Source organism: Ceratotherium simum, chromosome 20 (assembly GCF_057802395.1).
Source record: "Ceratotherium simum simum isolate JZ-2026a chromosome 20, ASM5780239v1, whole genome shotgun sequence".
NCBI classification, from domain to species: Eukaryota; Metazoa; Chordata; class Mammalia; order Perissodactyla; family Rhinocerotidae; genus Ceratotherium; species Ceratotherium simum.
In genome coordinates, this window is record NC_141919.1 from 50,524,133 (window position 1) to 50,549,915 (window position 25,783).

A 25,783-nucleotide genomic window follows, 5' to 3' on the forward strand; every position below is an offset into this window, starting at 1 on the left:
GGGATCCGAACCCGGGCCACCAGCGGCGGAGCACATGCACTTAACCGCTAAGCCACGGGGCCGGCCCTAGGATTTTGATTGGGATTGCACTGACTCTGTAGACCAAATTGGGGAATATTCCCATCTTAACATTGTCTTCCTACCCGTGAACACAGGATATTTTTCTGTTTATCTAGGTTGTCTTGACTTTCTTTGAGCAGTGTTTACAAGTTTTCTGTGTGTCAGTCTTCCACCTCCTTTGTTAGATTCAATCCTAGGTATTTTACTCTTTTAGTCACCATTATAAATGAAATTGTTTTCTTAATATCCTTTTTAGCTTATTCATTGCTGGTATATGGAAATAAAACTGATTTTTGAGTGATCTTCTATCCTGCAACTTTGCTCAATTTATTAGCTCTAGTAGCTTTCTTGTGAATTCTTTGGAATTTTGTCATTTGCAAATGGAAATAGTTTTACTTCTTCCTTTCTAATTTGTATGCCTTATCTTTCTTTTTCTTGTCTAATTGCTCTGCCTAGAACTTCCAGGATAGTGTTAAATAGCAGTGGTGAAAGTGGGTATCCTTGTCTTGTTCCTGATCTTATGAGGAAAGCTTTCATCATTGAGTATGATGTTAGCTGTAGATTTTTCATCAATGCCCTTTATCATATTAAAATAGTTCCCTTCTATTTTGAATTTTCTGAGTGTATTTATCATGAAAAAGTGTTGGGTTTTGTCAAATGCTTGTCTGCATCAGTTGAGATGCCCATCTTTTTTTTTTTTTTTTTAAAGAATTTATTTATTCAGTTTTTTCCCCCCAAAGCCCCAGTAGATAGTTGTATGTCATAGGTTCACATCCTTCTAGTTGCTGTACGTGGGACTCAGCCTCACGTTGGACGGAGAAGTGGTGCCTCGGGGTGCTCCCGGGATCTGAACCCGGGCCGCCAGCATCAGAGCGCGCGCACTTAACTGCTAAGCCACGGAGCCGGCCCCGAGATGCCCATCTTTTAATATGTCATTTCTAAGTATAAATCTGTTTATGTCATTCCACTTCTCAGAAATTTTATCTATACCCATACTAAACTGAACAAAATAACATACTCCTCTGGTCTAATTTTTGTGCTCTATTTTTCACCTAAACTAGGTTCTTCACTACTGTGGTAGGTAGAATAATGGTTCCTCAGAGGTATCCACATCCTAATCCCTGGAACCTGTGATAGGTTACATGTTAAAGAGGAATTAAGGTTGCTAATCAGTTGACCTTAAAATCAGATTATCCTGGATTATCCAGGTGGGCCATTGTAATCACGAGAGTCCTTTAAAGTGGAAAAGGTAGGCAGAAAGTGAGAGTGAGAAGAGATATGACTTTCGAAGAAAGGCCCAGAGAAGTGCAGCGTTGCTTACTTTGAGGATTAGAGGAAGGGGGCCAAGAGCAAAGGAATATGGATGGCCTTTAGAAGCTAGAAAGGGCAAGGGAAAGGGATTCTTTCTTAGAGCCTCCAGGAAGGAATGCATTGCTGCCGACACATTTACTTTAGCTCTATGAGGGCGGTGTCAGACTTTGACCTACAAAACCGTAAAATAATAAATTTGTGTTATTTTAAGCCACTAAATTTGTGGATATTTGTTACAGTGGCAATACAAAACAAATGCAACTACTTGAGCATATTTTTTTCTACCATTTTTGATCCTTGGTTTATTTCTCCAGGTAAACACATGTCTAAATTTCCCTTGGGTTGTTAAAATTGTACTCATTATTCAAGGCGCATCTCAAAGCTTCATCAACCACTAGCCTTTCGTCCTTCTTCCATACCACCTCCCAGGTGTCCTCTGTTCAGATATACTTAGTTTCTCCTTGTTTCTGTTGTACTTTTGTACCTTCCTCATGGCATCTAACAATAATAGAGTTTTAGAATATAGTGTTGTTTGGTATTAATTTTATTAAAATTTTATTCTCCTTTTAAAAATATTGTATTATCTTGATATAGTTGTATCGTGTGTGTATAAGTCTAAATTTGGGTTGTATATGTAAGATTTTTGCACTTTAGTTATACCTCTAATTTTAAAATTGAATGTTATCTTTCATTTTAGATCAAAAGATAGGTGACTATATCCTACTCAGTTTTGTCTTGTCTTTTCTATTGAATAGCAGTCTATTGCATATGGAAGGCAATCCATATATGTTTCACTTAAACTAAATATACTTGTGGATTAGTTCCTATAATTGAAGTTTATGAACCAAAATATTATAACCATAGTGTTGAGTTCTTCTATCAGTATACTGAGGAAGTTATAATTAAGTTGTTATGGAACATATTTTCAGTTTATATAAACTGTAGTTATTAAAACCGGTGATATTACAGGTGGTTATAGCATCTCTCTAGGCAGCTTTTAAGTAAGGTCAAATTTTTTTTGTTTCTTTTTATGTACTTTAGGTATAGGTGTCTGAAAATAAGGAGATATTTAGTTGCTTCTCAAGACTCTTGAATCTTGATTTATCATGTTTGTTTCTGTTTTTAAAGGATTTTTTTTAAAAGGATGATGCTACAGACATACTGTTTCCTTTTTAACTAAGAAGTATATCTTAGAGATTGCTCAAAATGGATATTTATAATACAGATAATGTTTAATTCTTCTTTAAAGTTCATTCCAAACATGAAGAAAAAATAAAAGTGTTTTTGTCCTCTAATGATAAGAACACAAGTTTTGTAGGAATAAAAGAAACTTCAGCGGAACTGATATCCCTTTTTTACATCATATTTTTGAGTGTTTACTGAATGTGATATTTGTGTCTCATAGAATGGAGATGTATGCATTTCAATTCTTCATCCACCTGTAGATGACCCACAGAGTGGAGAACTGCCCTCGGAAAGGTGGAATCCTACTCAGAATGTCAGGTAAGGGTTTACATAAGGAATAATCTGGTTTTTAGGTGGTTATTAAGATTGGATATTACCTTTTAACAAGTACAAAAGAATCCTTTCTGTATTTGGTTGTTTTGTCTTCCACTAGAGCTTTAAGTAGCGTGTGTGCATTATTTTGAAGAGTTATATTTACAGAGCAATAATACATATGTTACTCATTTCTTTATGTTCATCTTGGAAGAATTTTCTAGTCTGAATTCTTCCTCTTACATTAAGTTTGATCCTCCTTCTTTGGATCTCATGACTTCCGTGCTTGGATTGGTTGCTTCCTTATTCTAGGATTCTTATACTTTTTGCAGAAAAGTCTTAGTCTTTATAAACTCAAAATTGACTTTACATACTACTTTTAAAAGAACTTTCTTTATCTGTTGTTTTTTCTTTCCTTTGTATATATATGGATTCTTAAGATTTGAAAGACTTGTATATTTCTTGTGATTATCCATCTGTTGATAGACCTATTGATCTATCTAAATAGATAGATGTTTAATCATGTGTTTGTTTAGAGTAGAAGCCTATATGTGTGGGGGTTGGTCACATAACCCTTAAAAGAATTTTGAAAAACTATGTACATTGTTGCATGTTTTTAAGAGCAATTTTTTACATCACAAATTTAAATAGTTAAAAATACGTTTTTTTCTCCTTAGGTTTGAATTCCCATTTTACTCCCCCTACTGAGTTTTATCCTAATACTTGAAAATTCTGTGTTCCATAGCCTTATATTATTTATCCTATAATATTTTTCTGCAACAAAAATCTGCATATAAATTGTTTTTTAATTGCTTAGGACAATAAGGCTCTAGTTATACTTATTGCTATATTGAGTTATTTTATTAATGTAAGTTGATTAAAAACAATGCACGTATGTTACACTTAATATACTTTTACTTTTTACATTTAATAATTATTAGAAATGCATTTTTAATCAGATAGACATTTGTTTTTAGTTAGTTTATGTATCCATGGATAATTATTACATTGCTAGAATGAGGCAAAATACAGCTTCAATTTTATATACATACATATACATATATGTATGAATAATACACATTTTATTTATACTAACATGTATATTAGTCCCTCTGTGTCTATATCTCTGTACATGCATATATATGTGTATATATACACACACACAAGGACCAAAGACTAATATGTATATGTTAGATGTGATGATTAAGAAACCTTATTTACGTATGATAATGGAATAGAATTTGTAGGGCAGTGAAACTAAATCCTTTTAATTCCTTCTGAGTTATTTGACAAAAATCACGTAGTGATCTGTTGTCAGTCTTTAAAAAAAAAAAGTTTTGAGATATAATTCCTATACCATACAATCCTCCCATTTTAAGTGTACAATTCACTGGTTTTTAATATACTCACGGAGTTGTACAGCCATCACCACAATCAATTTTAGAACATTTTCATCACTCCTAAAGAAACTCATACCTATTAGCATTCATACTCCATTACCTTTGAACCCCCAACCCCAACCCTACACCCACAGCCCTAGGAAACCAGTCTACTTTCTGTCTCTGTGGATTTACCTATTCTGGATATTTCATATGAATGGAATCATACAATATGTAGTATTTTGTGACTGGCTTCTTTAACTTAGCATGATGTTTTCAAGGTTCATTCTCATCATTCCCTCTATCAGTACTTCATTCCTTTTTATGGCTGAATAATATTCCGTTCAATGCTTATATCACACTTTGTTTATCTCTTCATCAGTTGATGGACATTTGGGTTGTTTCAACTTTTTGGCTATTATGAATAAGGCTGCTAATAGAAGTTTTTACATGTACATATGTTTTCATTTCCTAGGATATATACCTGGGAGTGGAATTGCTGGGTCATATGGTAACTCAATGTTTAACTTTTTGAGAAACTCAGTGTTTAACCTTTTGAGGAGCTGCCTTAAATTGTACATTCCGGGCCAGCCCTGTGGCTTAGCGGTTAAGTGCGCGCGCTCCCCTGCTGGCGGCCCGGGTTCGGATCCCAGGTGCACACCGAGGCACCGCTTCTCCGGCCATGCTGAGGCCGTGTCCCACATACAGCAACTGGAAGGCTGTGCAGCTATGACATACAACTATCTACTGGGGCTTTGGGGCAAAAAATAAATAAATAAAAATTAAAAAAAAAAAATAGTGCATTCCCACCAGCAGTGTATGAGAATTCCAGTTTGTTCACGTCTTTGTTAACACTTGTTATTATCTGTGTTTTTTATTATAGCCATCCTAGAAAGTGGATGTGGTATCTCATTATGGTTTTGTAATCAATGATTTTTTTAAATAACTTTTACAATTTTAGAACAATTTTAGATTTTCAGAAAAATTGTGAACAAAGTACAGGTAGTTCCCATATACCCTGCACCTGCCAGTTTTCTTTATTATTAACTAACGTTAGTATGGCTCATTTATTACAATTAGTGAACCAATATTATTAAATTAGTATTAACTAAAGTCCATACTCTTTCACCTTTCCTTAGTTTTTACCTACTGTCATTTTTCTGCTCCAGGGTCCCATGCATGATACCGTGTTATATTTAATAGGCATGTCCCCTTAGGTCACTGTGACAGTTTCTCAGACTTTCTTTGTTTTTGATGACCTTGACAATTTTGAGGAGTACTAATCAGGTATTTTGTAGAATGTCCCCCACTTGGGATTTTTCTGATTTAGACTGGGGTCATCAGTACTGGGGAGGAAGACCATGGAGGTGAAGTATGTTTTCATTACTTCATATCAAGGGGACATGCTGTCAGCATGATTTATCATTGTTGATGTTAACATTCATCCCCTGGCTGAAACTCTGTTTTTAGGATTTCTCCGCTCACTGTAAAGTTACTCCTTCCCCCCTTTCCATTCTCTACTGTTTGGAAGAAAGGAAGTCATAGGGCCAGCCCACACCTAAGGAGTGGGGAATTATACCTCCTTGAGGCTGAGATATCTGTATAAATTATTTCAAATTTTTCTGCACAGGAAAATTCTCCCTCCATTTATTTATTTATTCAATCATTTTGTTAATTATTTTTAATGATCTGAAAGCTAGTAACTTGATTAGGATCTCCACTTTTGTCAAAAACAAAGAATTGGAAACTTTGACTTGCACAGGGATTCTTACCAAGTTATTTACTTACCGCTTTCTGGGAAGTGTATACCCAAGAATCTGTTCAAGACATATTAATTGACTATTGAGTATGCTAGTTACTCATTCTTTTAGATACCTTGTTCATTCCAATATGCTTAGAAAGAGTTGAGAAAATAGATATACTTTGGATTTCAACACATCTTGCCAGTATGTTTTTTAGATAGAAAAAACATGACTCCTTTTTTAATTCAAATAAATGTGTTGATACACCTCACCTTGACAGTCATCCTGCCTCTGAATTCTAATTCTCAGAGAGATCAGGCATAGAGCTTCTCCATAAGTTTATTGTGTGTGTGAAATAAGGAATCACCGCATATTCCCTATACTTTATGCTTGACTTGAATGGGACTCTCCCTCAGGGATGATGCATTTCTTAACAATAATCAGAGATGGGATTAGTGAGTTCATTTTTAATGAAAATATAGTTCCAGCAGCCCCAATTTATACATACTTGAATTTTTTATACTCCATCACATACCAAAATACTCCTTTTTTTTTTTTTTTTTGTGAGGAAGACTAGCCCTGAGCTAACATCCAATGCCAATCCTCCTCTTTTTTTGCTAAGGAAGATCGGCCCTGAGCTAACATCCGTGCCCATCTTCCTCTACTTTATATGGAATGCCGCCACAGCATGGCTGGACAAGGGATGCATCATTGTGCACCCAGGATCCGAACCTGCAAACCCTGGGCCGCCGAAGCAGAGTGCGTGCACTTAACCACTTGCGCCACCAGGCCTGCCCCTCCTTTTTTTTTTTTTTTTTTAACATCACTCTACGCTTTTAACAAAATTATATATGAAGGAGGAAAAACAGTCGGCTCTATTTGTAAATTTCTCTTTGTTTTGTACCCCTGTCATTTCATTTCGTCACCACTGGGCAGTGCACCATAGGAATATTTGGGATGTGTGGGAGGTATGTATTTCTTTCATAAGGGGCAATTGTAAAAGGGAGGATAGAAAGGAGAAGTGATATGATACTTCATATACCCCCAGGGGCGTGTATATATTCATTTTAAGACCAGTCCTTTACACAGGATCTTTTATGATCATTAGCAGAATTAGTGTATTTCTTCTTCTTCATCTCTCACATCACACAATTGTGTCTGATTATTTGTACCATTAACTTTACTTATATCTATTTGTTGATTTTTCAGCATCAAATGATATACTGACACTTAGATATAAAAGAAAAGGAAATCAGCATCCTTATTCTTCTAACTTTTAAAAATTATTGTTTCTTTATTGTCAAGGTTATAAGATTTATAATCTGTACTGTTCTGTAACATAATCCCAGTTTTTAAAATTCTTATTCCTACTGTTAAATGAATTCAGTTTGCTGTCCATTATTTTACTTCCTTTGATCTATTAATTGGCTGAAATTTGTCCATTAGTAATTTCTCCAGGAATTGATCCTAGGAGCCATGTTAGATTCCCTGAGTTCTTACATGTTCAGAATGCTATGTACTTGTGTGAATGGGTGTGTGTATGGGTGTTTTGCCGTTATGCTTCAAATGACAGTTTGGACATAAGATTTCAGGATCATACTTTATTTCTTTGAGGATATTATGAGCATTACTCTGCTGTTTATTGTTGCTGTGGAAAAGTTTGGCTACCCAGTTTCTCATCTGTTCCACCCTACATAATTATCTAAGAGGCTGGCATGCTTTCAAAAGAAACACATTATTTTATCAATATAATTAAACTGACAGTGTATTTAAGGTGTTAAATATTTGGGAAGATTTGTTGAAAAATTAGACCAAAACATGCAGGGTCGTCCTTTTAGTATGATTTTGTTGCTTATTTTTCAGGGCTAGTAGTAGTTCTAGACTAGAGGAAGTGGTAGCTCTAAGGTATTAGTGATTGTTATTTTGGGGGGTTGATGTTGAATCAAATGCTTACCACACCCACTCCCCCTTCGAGAAAACAAGCCTCCCCTTTCTTTAGATACAAAGCCCCAAACAAGATTTTTATTATTGCATTCTCTTGATGGCTGGATGGGTAATCTATTGTCATTACCCCCAGGAATTCAAGATTTTTGCTGTTATTTCTCCTGCATAAACATACATAGACTGTATTATTTGCCTTGTCTCCACTTAAAATATTATGAACATTTTTTCTTTTAAGATAGGCCTGTTTCTCATTTAATCCAGTCCTCTGGAGGCAGGGAACTCTTTTCATACTAATTTGCCTATCTAAAAATACCTTCAGCACTTTGGGTACCAGCAACATTTTTTCTGTCTCTGGGTCCTCAGGTCACACCTGAGCCCCAATTTAGAAGCATTCCCTGGACTCCACCTCAGGGGTTGCCTTCCCTGCTTTTATGCTTTTTTGTTTAGAGGCTTCACAGCCAGAGCTAGTTATCTTCAGATTGCCCCTTTGATCTTCATACATGGCTCTAAAACGTATTTGTATTGGAAATCATTAGTTATCTTCTCGGACCTTTTTGTCTATTAGCTCCATGTAATCATTGGATGTTCCTTCAATGTGTTGATCTTGGGGTGGGAGAGTGAATGGACGGTTTTGGTGTTTGTGAATTTCCAGGGGGACATAGGATGTTTTGTATGCCTTGTGGAACCTCGTCTGCCTAGAATACCCGGTAGTGCCCAGAACTCTGAAAAGTCAGGAAAGCACTACCTAATAATGAGTGTGGAATACTTGTTCCTTTCCCTTTGTTTCTGTGGTATTTGTTGTGAGGCAAAGGGGCCTCTTAGGCTAGTAAATTATACATATTTCTCACAGGTCATTTATGGCACTGAAATATATCAAGAGGCAAGATGTGAAGTGCCAGGGATTTTCCCTGAAATCCCTTTGCTGCTAAATTCTCTAAATTGTCCTACGAAGGGTTCTGAGCTCCATATCCAGTTGATGGGTGGCTGTAACAACAGCAGTAGAGGGGGATTAAGGTTCAGCTCAGCCTGTTTTAGGGTCTGGACTACTATATAGCACTGTTGCCCGAAAGTGCTTCCATCTTCACTCACAACCACCTGCACTAGTCTCTCATTCAGCACCGCAGTGAACATATTCAGAAAATAAAGTTGTACATGGAAGGCTTTTGTAACCTGAGGAAGAGTTAAGTCATTCCAGTTACCTATAAGAGCCTGTGTCAGTTTATATCACAAGACCTAGTGAGTAGTGAGAGTTGGCCAAAGGGGAAAGCAAGAAAAAAGTGCTGTGCTACAATTGTAGGGATCCAAAGCATCAGCTGTCAGCCAACTAGTGTCCAGTGAAGCCTCAGTAGTTTGCCTCTTCTTAGAGGAAGCCAGCATACTTTATGGAAGAGGGGATCCACAGTCCTACACCCAGATGCCCAGGATTAAGTTTAGGGGGTAAGAGTTCCTTAGGGAATTGGAAAGTTTTAAGGAATAGGCGTTAGTCAGCAAAGAGTTGAGTTGGAAGGATAGGGACCCCTGATGCTGCCACATGTCTCTGATTAGGAAGCACCGATGCTGCTGCTTTCTGGTGGAAGAAACAAAATGCGCCTTAACCCATGCTCTGTCCGGAACCAAGTGGGAGCTTTCAAGAGAGTCTCTCAGACCTTGCGGTTGAGTTCACAACTGCTTTCTCTGAGGCACCATCCCAAGAACTACCTGCCATACCTGCTGCAGGCTCTTGGATAGGAAAGTGCTCTTGCTGGGAATCTGCTTTCCTTTGAAGGATGGATACATAGTATTTTCTTTGCTACTGTGAAGATATAGCATGGGACCAGATTTATGGACCCACTCCTTCATGGAGAAGGGTCTGTCAGGGGTAAGGTAGAATGTTTTCCTGTCTAGTCTTCTCTACAAACCACTGAAAGGGCAGGGAGCTAGGAACTACCACAAGCATTGGGTAGCAGAGTAGGCAAGGTCAGGGGAAATGGCGATGGCCCTGCTGTTCCTAGGGCTCCTTTCTGTAAACCTCGTTCTGGGCCGGGATGACTGTATTTATTTGCTCCCTTGATGTTTGCACATTGGGTTCCACTGCACTCAACTTGCCAGTTGCATTCTGTGCAAATGATACATATTTTGTGTATTTTTAAAATTTCCTTTTTAAACTAAAATGTTCTGATTTTGTGTGTTTGTGTATTTTATCTGAGATCCTCATTCCTACCACATGTTCTCAGGGATCGTCAGTCAGTAGCAGCTCTGGGACTGCACAAGAGGAACTCTTATATTTGTTAGTTGCTTTAACAGCATAAAAAAAAACTGTTTGTAATATGTCACCCATTAAGCTACCACATTTTCCCAGTCATAACAGACTTCTTTGCTATGACGTCCTCTTTAAATTCCTCTCCCATCTTGAAAACGTGTAATGAGGACTGAGTTTTAACTGGGTCATCTTCTGGTGTTACTGGTCCATCTTTTGAAATAGCGTAAATGAGAGATTAAAAGGACCCAGGTAAACTAGAAGGATCGGGCACTGGGCTTCACTTATCCATACTTCAATTTTCATCCAATTATGCTAGGCCTGTAAAACCTAAGAATCTCAGTCAATCAGTCTCTCTATATCTCTCTGTATGTTTTAAGAGTCAAGTAAGTTTAGGTTTTTAAGAATGAACTCTTTCTACCTCACATGCTGCCTGGGGAGTATGTGTATACATTTGAGGAAAAATGCCAATCTTTAATCCTGCAAAATTCCAGACTTTTCCTGCTTGGTTTCCAGGCAGATCCATCAGCCGGGTCATCTTTGTTGTGCTAGGGCCAGTTTTCTGCCCTCCCTGCTAACACTGTACTTGTGGTGACATGGTAGCTAACAGAGAAAGGGCAGACCTATCTCATTGACTGTTGTCTGTGTGTTGAAAAGAGACAAATACAATATCACCCATTTGGGTCATAGATATCTAATTCTGATTTCTTGTCTCCCTTAAACACTTGTTTAGTTTTGTTATTTTTTAAGCATGTCTACGCTCTGTACAACTTCACAGCTTGCTGGTTTGCTGTTTGCTAGTCTGTGTGTGTGTGTGTGTGTATGTGTATGATCAGTTGCTCTTCATTTTCTTTTGGTGTTTTTCTTGTTTATAAACTTTTTATTCAAAAGATAGCCAGATCATCTCTGACAGAGATTCGGAAGCAGACACAAGGATCTGGAATATGAATGTGAAGACTATGTAAAGTGGAGTGCTTTTGTGTGTACTTCCTTTCTCCTTTTGGTATTGTTCTATTTTGGCTCAGATCCTTTGTCCTATAGACTCCTAGCATAGTCCCTTGCCCTGGCTTAAAGTCGGGGTGGAGAGAGGACAGTTATTTCTAGGAATATCTCTAATTCCGGGAATGGTAGTGGTCATGAGAATTGTGCAATAGACTGAAAACACTTCTGGGCCGGCCCAGTGGCATAGTAGTTAAGTTTATGTGCTCCGCTTTGGCAGCCCAGGATTTGCAGGTTCGGATCCTGGGCATGGACCTACCCACCACTTATCAAGCCATGCTGTGGCAGGCATCCCATATATAAAGTAGAGGGAGATGGGCGAAGATGTTAGTCCAGGGCAATCTTCTTCAGCAAAAAGAGGAGGATTGGCAACGGATGTTAGCACAGGGCTAATCTTCCTCACCAAAAAAAACCCTGAAAACACTTCAGAACTTTCTGCCTCTCATTTTTATCCCAGATTCTTACTGGATTAGGTCTGTTCTTTATTGTAACATGTTAAACAATTACACCACTGGATTCGGACAACCAGACCTGTTCCTCCAAACCTACGGTAGAGAACGGCAGTGGAATTATTCTTTGTGGGAGCGGAGAGTCTGGTGATGGCCCTCAGAGTCTGTTCTGCTAATCCAAGAAATTTATGTCCAAGTGCCACAGTGTCTAAATGGACAAATGTAAGTCCATGTTGCTGCTAAAAACCAAAGCTTCATATGGAACCGTGAACTTACATGGACAGAATGAGAATAAGAAAGAGTGTATGTTGTTGTTTTCTGATCCTTTCTCCTTTGTTCCTGATCTGCAGGAAACCAGTCTCTCTAATGAGCTTTCGTGGTTATATTTATTTGATCTGTCTTTCCCTTCTTTAACCTATTTAACCTTTTCCACCTTCTGCTTTTTTTCCTTCTGAAAAAAATACAATAGGTGAATAAAGATTTTTAAAAACTTACTGAAACTAACAACAGTAAAAGATGGCAACACACAAAAAAAGAAGTAACCATTGGAATAGCTCCAGAATTCATTTCTGTTTTGTACATTCTACTAGTATTGTCTTAGCAGTTTACCTTTTCCATTCTATACAAAGTGGGATTAATACTTACCTTGCAGAGTTGTTTACCATGCTACAGCTATACCGCCTGTGTTAAACTAATTTGGTACAAGTGCTAAACAATTTAAACTACATATGACATTGCTTCTCCACCTTTTCCAGTCATGGTACATAGAAAAGATGAAATGATAGTATTTGTAGATCACGATGTAGTAAACTGAAGATGCTCCTTTGGCCAGAAGTTATTGTTCCAGAAGCTCAAGTTGTCCCAGGTCCCATCCACCCCACTGCCTGAGGGAATCAAAGTATAATTTACCCATTAAATTATATTCACTCCGGGAATGGTAGAGGTCATGGGAATTGGCCATGGGAATGTAGACGGGGTTACCCCTGTAACCCATCTACAACCTACTGGTTAGAAATTTGAATAGAATGTTGTATATGAATTGCATCAGGAATCTTTGTTAGAGGGGGGAAAAAGCCCTGCAATTCTGCTTTGCTCTATATTGGCCTTGTTATTAGGCAGGCTCTCACCATTTGGCTTTCCTTATTCTCACAGTTGTGAGTCCAATCGAGAATAAAAATCGGGCCGGCCTGGTGGCACAGGTGGTTAAGTGCGCGCGCTCTGCTGCGGCGGACTGGGGTTCGCCGGTTGGGATCCCGGGCATGCATCAACACACTGCTTGGCAAGCCATGCTGCGGCGGCATCCCACATAAAGTGGAGGAGGATGGGCACAGATGTTAGCCCAGGGCCAGTCTTCCTCAGCAAAAAAAGAGGAGGATTGGCAGATGTTAGCGCAGGGCTGATCTCCTCACCAAAAAAAGAATAAAAATTAATTGCCTTTCTGCTATTAGTTTAGAACCATCGTAGTTCCCACCAGGGTTCTGACTGGCCCAGCTTGGGCCGGTCCCAAACCCATCACCATGACAAGATGGATGGAATCCTTTGGCCAGCACTTGGTGGTATGTCTACTGCTGTGGGTAGGTAGGTTGTTTGTAGGAAGGTGTGGCATGATGGTAGGGGAAGGAGATTAACCCCACCTGAACCAGTGGAATGGATTCCCCATACAAAAAAAGATTCTGCTCTCCAGAGGAAGAGAGGAAGTGAAAACATGCTGGGTTAACTGTTATCACAGTCTCCTACAGTACCTAACGCTTCTGAAAGCATCATGGACTTCAGTTTAGGAGTACATGGTATTAGAAGTGAGTGCTTGGGCCGGCCCGGTGGCGCAAGCAGTTAAGTGCGCGCGCTCCGCTGCGGCAGCCTAGGGTTCGCCGGTTCGGATCCCGAGCGCGCACCGATGCACTGCTGACTGTCAAGCCATGCTGAGGCGGCGTCCCATATGAAGTGGAGGAAGATAGGCATGGATGTTAGCCCAGGGCCAGTCTTCCTCAGCAAAAAAAAGAGGAGGATTGGCAGATGTTAGCACAGGGCTGATCTCCTCGCAGAAAAAAAAAAAGTGAGTTCTTGTTTTGATAGAAATGGATGGTTCACCATTTTTTAAAATTGTATTTCCCAATATAATATTTTAATAATAAACATAAGGTGTAAGAAAATCAACTTGGTAAAACTACTCATGGGAAAAATTTCCTAATTCAGTTAATATGATTCATCTAGACCTGTGTTGTCCAATGTGGTAGCCACTAACTACATGTAGCTATTTAAACTTTAATTAATTAAAATAAAATAATATTAAAAATTCAGTTCCTCAGTTGCACAAGCTACCTTTCAAGGTACTCAACGGCCACATGTGGCTAGTGGTTACCATATTGGATAACACAGATTATACATTTCCATCATCACAGAAGGATGTAAGTATACAGTGCTGATCCAGACCATTAAAGCTATTTTTTTCTCTTTATACCATACTTTGTCTTTATCCTGCTTATCTTTCTAACAGATTTTGAATATGTTTTCTTCTGAAGCAAGCTTTTTGGAATTTTCTACCCACATTTTTCTTTTGCTTCTAGGATGCTATGTCAGTCCCTTTCCCATTATTGACAGTGATAAGTTTCTTTGGAATCTTTTTAATGTGATTACTGAAGAAATCCAGAAAGATCTTGGTGGGAGAGGGGCAGGGAGTTATTCTTAACCTAATAGAAAGGTGGGGGTGAGTGTGTGATAAATGGATTTTAACTAGATGGGAAAGTTTTCTTTGAAAGTGCCTTTGTCATAATCTTGTATAATCACATAACAGAAACTCTTTACCCTTTTTAGGAAAAGGTTTCATCAAATCCAACATCTAATTGCCTGGTTCCCTCCCTTTATTTTTTCCTTGGGGCCAGGAGCAAAAGGCTCTTTTGCAACAACACAATCTGTAACCTCGCACCAATGAGAAAAGGTAGAGAAATTTAATTTTTCCTCCCATTTTTCTCCTTATGTACACGCACATAGCTTTTAGGGAAAAAATGCCTGGGAATAATTTGGAACATTTTTGGAACCTATTGTGCTTTTCTTGATTATTTTATCTAACAGAAACTTTTTTTCCCTGTGATTGATTAAGGTGTCTGGTTTTTATCTGTGGATGAAAATTGCTTGTTTATATCTCCCACATGACTTATAAGCTCTCTCGGGAGATCAGGGTTGGCATCTAACTTGCTCACAGTTGTACATCTAGCATCTTACTCAGTGCCTCTGGCACATCGTAGGTGCTCAGTACATTTTTTTTTTTCATTTAGGAAGATTGGCCCTGAGCTAACATCTGTTGCCAATCTTCATCTTTTTTTTTCCCTTTTTTCTCCCCAAAGCCCCCAGTACATAGTTGTATATCCTAGTTGTAGGTCCGTCTAGTTCTATGTGGGATGCTGCCTCAGCATGGCTTGATGAGCGGTGAGTAGGTCCATGCCCAGGATCCAGACTGGTGAACTCTGGGCCCCCGAAGCAGAATGCATGAACTTAGCCACTGCATCACGGGGCCGGCCCTGTCAGTAAATATTTTTGAATAAAGATTTCTGTTATTCAGAGACTAGTTCTTACATTTCGAGGCTATTGCTTTTCCTCTGTTCTTGTGCTTAACTCTGTCTTCCTTCCCTTAGAAGTATGGAAAAGAAATACATTTGTATGTAATACTTGTTTTTCAGATCTTCTAAGCAGCCACTGTAAGAATTGGATGTGTGGAGTAGCATCATTTTTACCCTCTTCCACAAAAAGGTTGTCTTGAAGCTCAATATTTTTTGCTTTTGCTTTTTCCTGTTGCACTTAATTTGTAATTTTAAAAATATGTTATTTGAAAAGCTTCCAGACCTCCACTTTTTGCAGATTGGAACATGTAGCCAGTTGAGACAGTGCCTTCTGCAGCATTCATTCTATGTCCTCAACATGACCTTTATGCTGGACTCATAGATTTCCTCTGCTTTGTCTCACAGTTAGGAGCTTGTTCCTGGCCTAGCCAGTTGAGTACTGAAAACAAAATTTTATGATACTCTATTTCTATTCCTCTAAGGTCTCAAATATTACTATTTCTATTCCTCTAAGGTCTCAAATATTATAGTCTTAAACTTTAAAGCAGAATACTTTTGAATTCTGTGAATATGAGTATTTGTAGCTGACCCTTTTTTCCTGTTTCCAGGACTATCCTGCTAAGTGTAATCTCATTGCTTAATGAGCCCAACACCTTCTCCCCAGCCAATGTGGATGCTTCAGTTATGTTCAGGAAATGGAGGGACAGTAAAGGAAAGGACAAAGAATATGCTGAAATCATTAGGTAAGGTGCTTTGTTTTGTCTTCTGTTTAATTACTACAAGTCTTCATATAGAACCAAATGTCCACTCTATTTCTCTCAAGTAGATTTATTGTTTGGAAGATTTCTGCCTGAGCCTAATGAGTTTGCCTTTTGAGGCAGCGTACACTAGAAGATAATGCTGCAGCAGATCCAGTTTCCTGGGAACCAGAACTTCCTGGTTCTGAACTAGTCAAGTTTGCAAGCTCTCCCTCCGATCATTTTAGGGACACTGTTTTAAACTTTCAGTGTGTCCATTGAGTGTAGCAAACATCCAAGGTATTCCAGACATTCCAGGTATTTTTGTTTCAAAATTTTTATTAATGAAGCCCCATAGTTTATTGGCCTTTTTGACCATAGCATCAAGTATCTTCTGGGCAGCATCATTATCAGCAATGCTAGTATGTGGTTTAACAGAGCCCTGGACGCCTCTTCTTGGTGAGAGATTTGGAATCTACTCCTAGTTCTGCCACCCCTCATGTGACCTGTTATCAGTTAACTTTCTGAGGCTTTAGTTTTTTCATCTATGTAAAAGGGAAAAAGGGAGAAGGTATTAGGCTCTTGATCACATCCTGAGTTGGACATAAGGCTTTCATAACAGTGCCCAAGAATTGGTACTTCAATTGCAATAAATTCACTTCCCTTTAATACTATTACATTTTTGTACCCTTAAAATGAGCCCCAAGGACAGTTCCAGCGCATTCTGTGCATAGGAGTTTAATAAGCACTAGAATTTATACAATTTTTAGTCGTTCTCTATGCATCTAGTCAGCATGATACCATGTGATATAAAAAAACAAAAACGCAGAGAAATGCATGTCATCTGACAGCTGAATAATAAAGATCAGTAGCTCTGAAAGTTTTCTGCCCACTGGAATCATCTTTAGACCCCATCCCTATTCCGTAGTCATTTAATGAGATTACAAAGATAGAATCTGGGCATCCATATTTTGTTTTACCAGCACCTAGGTGACTGGTATACCAAAGATTGAAGATAATTAGTGTAAATAGTAAGGACCTGTAGAAATTTAGAGGAGCAGGAGTGGACTGAGCATTGAAAGATGGGAATGCTTCGTAAAACAGGATTGGAGCCTGATGTTCAAAGAAAGGATTTATTAAGTGAAGAATGCGTGAATATTCCCATAGTACTTGTATTCTTTATATTTCTTAACTTAAGGGTTTCTTTATCTCATTCTTTAATTCTTTCAACATTTATTATGCACCAGCTTTGTGTCAGATATTCTGCTAGGTCATTAAGGCACAGTCTTTCTCCTTATGGAGCTCACACTTTACTTAGCACGCATTTGTAAACAAACAAGCAACCATGTAATATGATAATTGCAACTATAGAAGCATAAACAAGAGAGAGTGGAAGGAATATAGAGTGCCATGGAGTTCCTAGGAGAGAGAATGCCTCATAACCAAGACTTTCTCAGGTAAAGAGGGGAAGGAAAAAGCCCCTTTAGGGAGAAACATATTTGCTAAAACACAGGTCTATAACAGCATGGCGTATGAAGGGAATTATAAGTAGCTTGAATGTAAATTCTGATTTGGGAACTAATGGGAAATTAAGAGATGCATCAGGTCTTAAAAGACACTTAAGTCATGATAAGGCGTTTGGTTCTTAATCTTAAGAGGTGATGGGGTGTGACTTAAAGATTTTAAGATGGGAAGAGATAATCATATTTGAGTTCTGAAAGAATACAATTGACCAGGGGACCAACATGGAGGCTGAGATGAAAACTAAACTTGAGGCCGTGGCAATGGGAATGAGAACACAGATTTGCAAATATTTAGGATTTCGGAGGCAGATTTATGACTTTAGGAACTGATACTGTTTTAGTGAGAAGAGGTGGAAAATGACAAAGGCAGACTTGTTGAGTTAGGGTTCCTATGGAACATCAGGATGGAGACATCCAGAAGGCTTAGATAGGACCGTAGAGCTCAGAAAAAAGGTATGAGCTGGAGCTGGGTGATTTGAGCTGGCGCTGGATGATTTGAGTGAGACCCGTCAGCATAAAGGGAATGGTGGCAAAAAACACAGGAACGGGTCAGATGGCCAGGGGGAGTGCTGAGAGAGAGAGAGATTCAAGCCTGGAAGCCTCGTGGCATCAGGATGTGAGCCATGGCAGGGGGAGCAAGGCATTGAGAGCTGCTGAGGGAGGTGCAGTTAAGAGGAGGCCGAGGAAGATAGGGAGAGTGGTGGTTTGATGTTTTAAGTTCAGGTTTCTCCAGTCCCTTGATGGCTCAAATTTTCATACTTGTCAAAGGACACTTTACCCTTCCATCCATTCATACAGTTAGTATTGGTTTGTACAGCTGCATGTGCCAGGCTGTGTTCTAGGCACTGGAGAAAAGAAGTGACTAAGAAAGAGAAGGTCTCTGCTCTAATGAAGTTCACATTCTTGGATGGGGGCCAGACAACAGACAAATGCACAAGTGAGGAAGATCATAAAGAGAAAACATACTATAGTGGTAAGAAGGATAATGTGAAGGAGTGATGAAACGGCTGCTTTAAATTGGGTTGTCAGACAGGCCTCCTCTAAGGTGATAAATATCAGATATGAGTGACAAGCAGCAGCCAACCATGTGTGTGTAGATGAGGAGAAGAGCAACTGATTCACACAGAAAAATCAAGTAGGTGTGTTGCAGGTACTAAAAAAAGACCAAGGTGGCCTGGATGTTTTTGGAATTTGAGAAAGTAATGGGTGGTGAGAATGAAGTGTTAGGCAGCTTGATCATGCACGACTTGGGAGTCCAACATAAGACATTTGGATTTTACTGTAAGTACAAATAGGAGGATTATTGAATTCAGAAGAGTTTTTGAAGCTGCATTATGAGTTCGGTGTGAGACGACTACGTTAAAAAAAAAATCGGAAGTGATTTCTAGCGAACCAGCATTTGAGATCTGCTGCTCTAAACTCCCTACGAAAGGTCATTATTAAGTGTCCTTCCAAATGGTACCTGATGGGCTGAGAGCCTTGGGTGTAGTAAAGGGTGTCTGTCAGATGCTTTCGGGCAGGTACTGAAATTCAGAAACCCAAGTTGTAAGGAATCTGGATTATTTAGAAAGGCCAATTATAAATCTATCTTTAAGACAGAGACTTACATAAACTATCCTCCCTTCAGGAAACAGGTTTCAGCCACTAAAGCTGAAGCAGAAAAGGATGGAGTAAAGGTCCCCACGACCCTGGCGGAATACTGCATCAAAACTAAAGTGCCTTCCAATGACAACAGCTCAGATTTGCTTTATGACGACTTGTACGACGACGACATCGATGATGAAGATGAGGAGGAGGAAGATGCCGACTGTTATGATGATGATGATTCTGGGAACGAGGAGTCGTGACGCGCTCCTTCAGTGCCCCTGTACTGCCCTGCCGTCTCAGGCCAAAGGGAGGGGAGCAAGTGGGGACCTAGCAGTGGCCCCTCAGCAAAAACCTATCACAGGGGGTAGGGAAACACGTGCGGCTCCTGCTGACTCCCCTTATGGATCTCAGTTTGCTCCTTTTTATGGACCTCTTAATGGAGAGAAAATAACCCTCCAGAGAATGTCTGAATTCTTGCATTCTTTACCCTTCCATCACTGTATTGATTCTTTTTTTTTCTTTAAACCCAAACTCCTGCCTCACTTCGTCTCTACAAAGTGTTCACAGCAAAACACGTTTGGTCTGTTTTAGATTCCTGAAGAATTAAATAGTCTTTCATCAAGACAGTTAATGTGTTTAAAGCTGGGAGCCCAATGGAAGTTCACAAGTGCTGCATATGCTGGTTAGCAAAAGAAAATGGAAAAAAAAAACAAACAAAAAAAAACATAAAAACCCCACAAAACAAACTTTTTTTAAAAAAAAGCAAATTTGCCAAGGTTTAGCTGCTCCTTTACAGTAGTGTGCGTGCATTCGTTCAGCCCCATGGTGGTGAATTTTGTTTCTCTCCCTTCTTAAGGCTGGGGCACAGCGGGCATCAGGGACTTTGTGCTAAGCCTGATGAAATGTGTTCCTAAGGGCACAGAGCCCCTTCAGCCTCCAGGAAGTCATCCTAACACGGAGGCCTCAGCTACTCTGAGGAGAGAAATCAGATTTTGTTTTTTGAAATCGATTGGGATCTAAAGCCTGAAATAAATATTCATACTTTACATAGAACTGAGCACTTGATTGCTATTTATTTTAAAGGCAGAGTTACTCTCCCCCCACCCAGGGAGTGGGGAGAGACGGGATTAGTGTGTGTGTGTGGAGTCTTAGTGATGGGAACCAAGAGTTAAAAGTCCCTCTGCCAATTCTGGTTGATGCTGCTGGGGAAAAAGTCAAAACTACTGGTGACCACTGTTGGGCGAGAAAGCATCTGTTTTATATATTTAACATGGCCTTTCCCTCAAAGATACACTCTCACCATGAGGACTCTTTTAAGTAGCCAGTTTTAATTACTCAGTATTAATACTAGGTGCATGTGTTAAGATTTTGGTTTTCATTGAGCTGCTTATACCGACAGTGATAACTGTGGATACATGTGAGACATGAGTGACCGGTTCCCGCTTTCCCCACCGGATGCCACCAGGACTTTCCTTTCCTGTCACTGTACTCTGGCGTGCACGCAGAAGTTGTGCATGGAGCTTGCCCTGGCTGCTTCGACAATGGGCAGAGCCGAGGGGGCGGCTGCAGGCAGTGTCTGCGCAACGCTAGAGCCTCCCGCCATGCAATTGCTGCTGCTCTGACTTGCCCATCTCAGTCCTGTTACTTCAGTCAGTACTGAGATCCATCAGCCTTCACCCACCAGGGACTTCAGAACTTGGAGCTGATGTTTGTTTCTTTTGGGAGCGGGCTGGTTCATAGGAGGGCAGTGTTCTTTCACTGGGGAAAATCGTTGTAATGTAAAAATCACAAATTTCGGAAGGAAAATACAGGAAAGACTGACTACAGTCCTACTTCAGATCCCTGCACACTAATGTCAACTCACTCCTTTTCTTCCGATTATAGCTCAGAAAGAACCAAAGCGTTGATGAGGGACGGGTAGGATGGATCCTAGGACAGAGTAGGTGATGCTTACTTCCTTAGCTCCTCCTTCCTTTCTGATCTCAGGGTTTTCATTCGCTCTTCAAACTCTACAAACATTTGCTCACTCCCAGCAGCTCTCTCTGGCCTCTAAAGTTAGGTCTAGTACTAACTGGGAACGTTTCACATGCTAAGGTTCATATGGGACAGTGTCGAGCCTGGTCCTAGAAACTCTGTCCAATCCCCACGGGGTCAGGGCTACTTGCACCCGAGTCTAGTGATTCCAGTCAGATTCAGAGAATAGAGCAGCTCTTTGTGACAAAACACCACAAACTTGCTCAGAAGGAAGTCGGAACTAGCTTTTGACTCCCCACGCTTAAGTGATGCTTCCAGATAACCTGCAAATATTCTGGAGCCCCAAGTCTCTCATAATGCTTTGATTACTCCCTATCTATCATCTCACTCTCTCTCTCACACACACACACGTTTACAGCCAGTAGCTTGGTCTTGGTTTCTTCTCCCTACTGCGAAAACATTTCTTTCCCAGGGCAGGCCGGGCACCTTGGCTTTGTGGGAGGTGCTATGCTGCGCGGCCCTGTTGGCCTCTGTTGCACGTTGACTCAGGGAGCCAGAGAGCCAGGTGGAGGTTGTACCTCTCAGCCCTTTGGGGTGTACTGTTGAGGGCTGGGTTTGCTTCTGGTAAGAGTACAATCAGTTCCAGAAAAGACTGGGGTGTGTGGATTTGCGAGCAGGTGGACATGCTGATTGATAGCTCGGACTGAACGTGTAAAACCCAGATGCCGGTTCCAGAGCTGTCCTGAGAACACACCCTTGTAGCAAAGGAAACTTGAGCATCTAACTTTGTTCTTTGGGGAGTGGAGATCTCAGGCTCAGGCCAGGACCGTGTGAGTACAGTTGTGCTGATTAGTTGGTGTAACGTGAACTTACTTAAAATCCTGCATTTTTAGATTCCTTTTGATTCCATTGGATGCCTCTCTGGATGCTCTTCAGGTCTGTGTATTTTGAGGCTGGGTGGAGAAAGTATAGTATCATGATTCCGTTGTTGCTTCTCAAAGTCTTCCCCCCTTTTTGTTATTTCGTTATCATTCCAGAGTTCTTTTCTATTAGCCAGACTTTTTTGTAGTCCCTTCTTTCCTCTTCCCTGGTAATTTGCTTCTTTATTTGCTGGTTTCCTTTTGTTTGGGACATATATAGTAGGAGATTGAAGCGAAAATGTGTAGTTCTCCACTGAAAATTAACTCTCCACTCCTCCCATCCTGATAAAAAAGGTTTACATTATTTACAAAAAGATTCAGATGCAATTTTCAACTATTCTGAAACCAGCAGGAAACACCTGACTTTAATAGTTTTCTTAGCTGAAATTGTAGATGTTTTTCTTCAGTTTAACTTATGAGAAAAGATTATCTGATGCATTTTGTGTTGAACTCCCCTTTTAGTGGTTTATTTTGTCTTTTTCTGCCCATCTGTCTACTAATAAAATGTGAAATAAAATATACCTGTACTGCTCCTTCCCCATCGGATGACCCTCTCTTTTTTCTTGTGTTAAAGAAAACTAAAAGGTGATTTTAGTATTTCCACTGTTCCCTTGCACATTTTGCCCAGGACTCAGCTGAAAAATTAAAACAAAAACCAAACCTTGCAGACCTGCCTTGTATGACATTCTGCTCAACTCAGCTCCTTGCAGAACCAACATCCCCAGTCCTTGGGGATTGAGTAACCTTTTAAGAAAGGTTACTCAAGACACAGCCATTTGTTAACCTTAATTCTGAAATAGAGCACAATCTGCCAGTACAAGTAGGTTGGTGAGGGGATGGAGGGGTTCTCCACTGCCCTCCTTAGGCAAGAATTGTTTTCCTTGTCACTTATCTTCCTGCTGCTAACAGCAGGGGTCAGGCAAGAGGTCACATAGTTTGTAAGTCCCATTAGTTTCAGTTGTGGACACCTACCTTTTTCCTAACCAGGATCCCAAGCTGTGGGTTAACAGCAGCACGTGTCCCATCTGATGAAATGACCACTGATTTTAGAGGCCAAATGCAGAGAAAGTCGAGACTGACTCCCCCCAGGTTCTGGCACACTGGCTTGACCGATACTTGATGTGAAGCAACACTTATTTTGTTTGCTTATGTACCCTCGTCTGAAGGGGTTGTTTAGGACAGAAATGAGAGGCTAAAATGCCTTAGGCAACACCTCTAGGCCCTGAACTGCCTGCCACGTTGGAGCACAGTTGTGCTACAGACAAGTGGGGAGCTCTGCCTCCTACGACACGCAGGAATAGTTTATGGCCCCAGCTCCTCCCTGACTCGTGCCCTGGAAGCAGGAGGAAGGAGCTGGACTAGAATCCTGGCTCCAGGTGAATGGTTGCTTGGGACTTTCCAGAGCAGATATTTAGCCCAGGACTCACTCACCTACTTCATGCCACCTGACTTGCTAGTCACCTGTTCCCCTGACTGTAGGTCAAGATTGTGTTTGGTTGATAAGAACAAAGGATAGAGAGGTTTAGCTGTTCAAACATATTTTACTTTGCTCCAGATTTTAAACTCAGTTGACGTCTGGAAAAGAAATGACCCTGCCCTAGTACTCCTGTTGACAGGGCCCTGTAAGAGACTGCCTTATCCTCTAAGCCTGTTAGGATTTGCAAGAAAAAAAAAGTTAACTTAAACACTGCCTGTGCCTTGCCTGCCTGGGTCGCTGTCTTCTCAGACGTACCATTTACCTTCTCACTCCCTGGATGCCAACGGTTTGGGGCCAAGGCAAGAGAAGGGCCCTGCAAAGCAGCAGACCAGCTTAAGCCCTCGCTCCCTGCTGTCAGAAGACGCACCACGTGAGCTTGACTTCAGTCCTGTGAAGTCCAGGCTGGCTGGAAGCATACTGAAGACGGCCGGCCCCTGACGATCCCCTAGTCACACCACACAGAGACCGTGCATGCTCTCAGAACTTTATTAGGTGGAGTTTGGGCAAAAGAGAAACCCCTGAAACAGTCACCCACTTGTTCAGGACAACTGGGACAGAGGAGCCTCTGCTTAGAGACGTGCTCTTATTGAGGTGGAAAGCTTTGATTTTTTTTAAAAGGGGAGCTGACTGGCTGAACATCTGAGTGCAAGTTCAGATTATTTTAAAAATGGTCAGCCAGGGGAAGGCAAGTCTCTGGGGACAAGACCAGACCAGAAGCAGAAACCCCTGCTCTATATGAAGACAAACCGGTGCCACTTTCATGTCAGGCGCGGGGTATCTCTGCTTATTCCCAGATAGAGATTTGGCAGGAGGACATGACAAATGACAAAGGACCAGTTTCTCAAAAAGAGGGAGATAAAAGTAATTACACAGGGAAGAAAACTCAACAGTTTACAAGGGAGCGAGATAAGTCGTGATTCTTCATTGGTACGTGACCCCACACCCAAACTGCCTAAACCAGCCCTTCCAGACACTGCCCCTCATAGCCCGCTGGCCGGGGGCCGTGGAGAAGGCCTGAAGGCAGAAGGGGAGCAGGGGCTTGTTTTGCTACAGCGAGAAGGAGCTTGAGTGGGGAGAGCAGATCTGGCTAAGAGTAGCAGCTGCACCCCCTCCCCAAGACTTGGATCACATTTACAAATACATACATAAATACATTACATACAATAGCGAGTCTGAGAGGCAGGCTCCCCACAGAGGCTTGGCTGACACAGTTACACGTCTCAGGAGTTCTCGGAAAGGGCACCGGGCTCCCGGAAATGGGATCCGTGTGTCCTCTCCTGCCCAGGGTAAGCCCTGCACCAGCCCACCCCCTCGTCAGGGTTCAGTTTGTCCAGTATGGAGAGTTGCCGTACGCAGGTTTGGAGGCTTGAGACTTGGGCTGCAGGGAGCTGGGCTGGCTGCGCTGACTCGAGCCACTCTGAGGAAGAGGAGGAGAAGAGAAGGCTGTCAAGGCTGGAGCAGAACTCCCGGCCCAGGGCAGGGAGGCTGCCTCCATCACTGGCCTCACCTGGGTATCCTGTGGAAGGTGGTGGTGTAACAGCTGTGAGTGAGGCTGCTGGTGGGCGGGCAGGATGTGCAAGAATGGTGGGGGCGCATAACCAGGGGCTGCTCCAGGGGCCAGGGGCCCTGTGGAGCCCAAGGCTGAGGGCAAGCTGAATGGTGGAGGGGTCCCTGCATGAAATCCCTGCTTGTCAAAAGTCTGTAGGGCAAAGAGATGACAGTGAGGGCCAGCGTGGGTGGCACCTCCCACCAACCTTCCCACCCACCTTGGTCCTCCCTCACCTGAGTCTTGTTGTAGACAGAACCAGTCACATCAGGCAGGCCAGTGGTGCTCGAAGACACGGACACTCCTAGGAGGAAAAGCAGTTGTTCCCCCAGCAGTTGGTTCCAGCTCCAGCCTCCCCCGCCACCAGGGGCACTCTGGGGCAGCCGTGCCTGAGGGGCAGTCAGGGTGGGAGACAACTATTCTGGCCCTCAGTCCTGGAAAGAAGGGGCAGACGCTACCTTTGCCGGGCCCTGAACCTGTAGACTTGTTTTGGGCCTGCGATGATCCACCATAGCCACCCTTGGTGTAGTCTCCTGCTGCTGTCCCCTGGGTCAGGTCATCATAACCTAGCATGGTGGTACAAGAGGCATGTGTGAGCAAGGCGACCCTGTCCTCGCACGTCTCTCCATGCTGGGAGCACCCTCACCTGGGCTGTAGCTGTGCTGGCCATAAGCACTGGCCTGCTGGAAAGGGGTGGTGGGGGTGCTGAGGTTCACACCATGCTGCTTGGCTGAGGCCGGAGGGACCTGGCGGGGCAAGAAGAGGCATCAGTGGAGGAATGGGGCAGGGGCAGCAGGTCAGGCACCCCCTGGCTTAGCCTCGGGCAGCAGGTGGCACAACCACAAGGG

General features: G+C 41.4%; 2 protein-coding genes across 9 annotated transcripts in view; one reads left to right on the plus strand and one right to left on the minus strand.

Moving 5' to 3' along the window:
- Positions 1-22,453, plus strand: part of UBE2R2 (ubiquitin conjugating enzyme E2 R2) — a 127,248-nt gene extending 104,795 nt beyond the window's left edge. Inside the window, exons 3-5 of the mRNA XM_004428357.3 lie at positions 2,777-2,874; positions 15,780-15,914; positions 19,059-22,453. Of these exons, the coding sequence (XP_004428414.2) occupies positions 2,777-2,874; positions 15,780-15,914; positions 19,059-19,278 (453 nt within the window). The 3' untranslated portion in view covers positions 19,279-22,453. The remainder of the gene's footprint in view (positions 1-2,776; positions 2,875-15,779; positions 15,915-19,058) is intronic.
- A 1,406-nt stretch (positions 22,454-23,859) lies between these two features.
- UBAP2 (ubiquitin associated protein 2) overlaps positions 23,860-25,783 on the minus strand; it is a 120,199-nt gene continuing 118,275 nt past the window's right edge. For all 8 annotated transcript variants that reach the window (XM_087444733.1, XM_087444734.1, XM_014785994.2 and 5 more), the window contains 5 exons: positions 25,582-25,681; positions 25,394-25,501; positions 25,172-25,239; positions 24,897-25,088; positions 23,860-24,806 (listed from right to left, as the gene is read on the minus strand). In XM_087444733.1, coding sequence (XP_087300859.1) covers positions 24,711-24,806; positions 24,897-25,088; positions 25,172-25,239; positions 25,394-25,501; positions 25,582-25,681 — 564 coding nt within the window. In that variant the 3' untranslated portion in view covers positions 23,860-24,710. The remainder of the gene's footprint in view (positions 24,807-24,896; positions 25,089-25,171; positions 25,240-25,393; positions 25,502-25,581; positions 25,682-25,783) is intronic.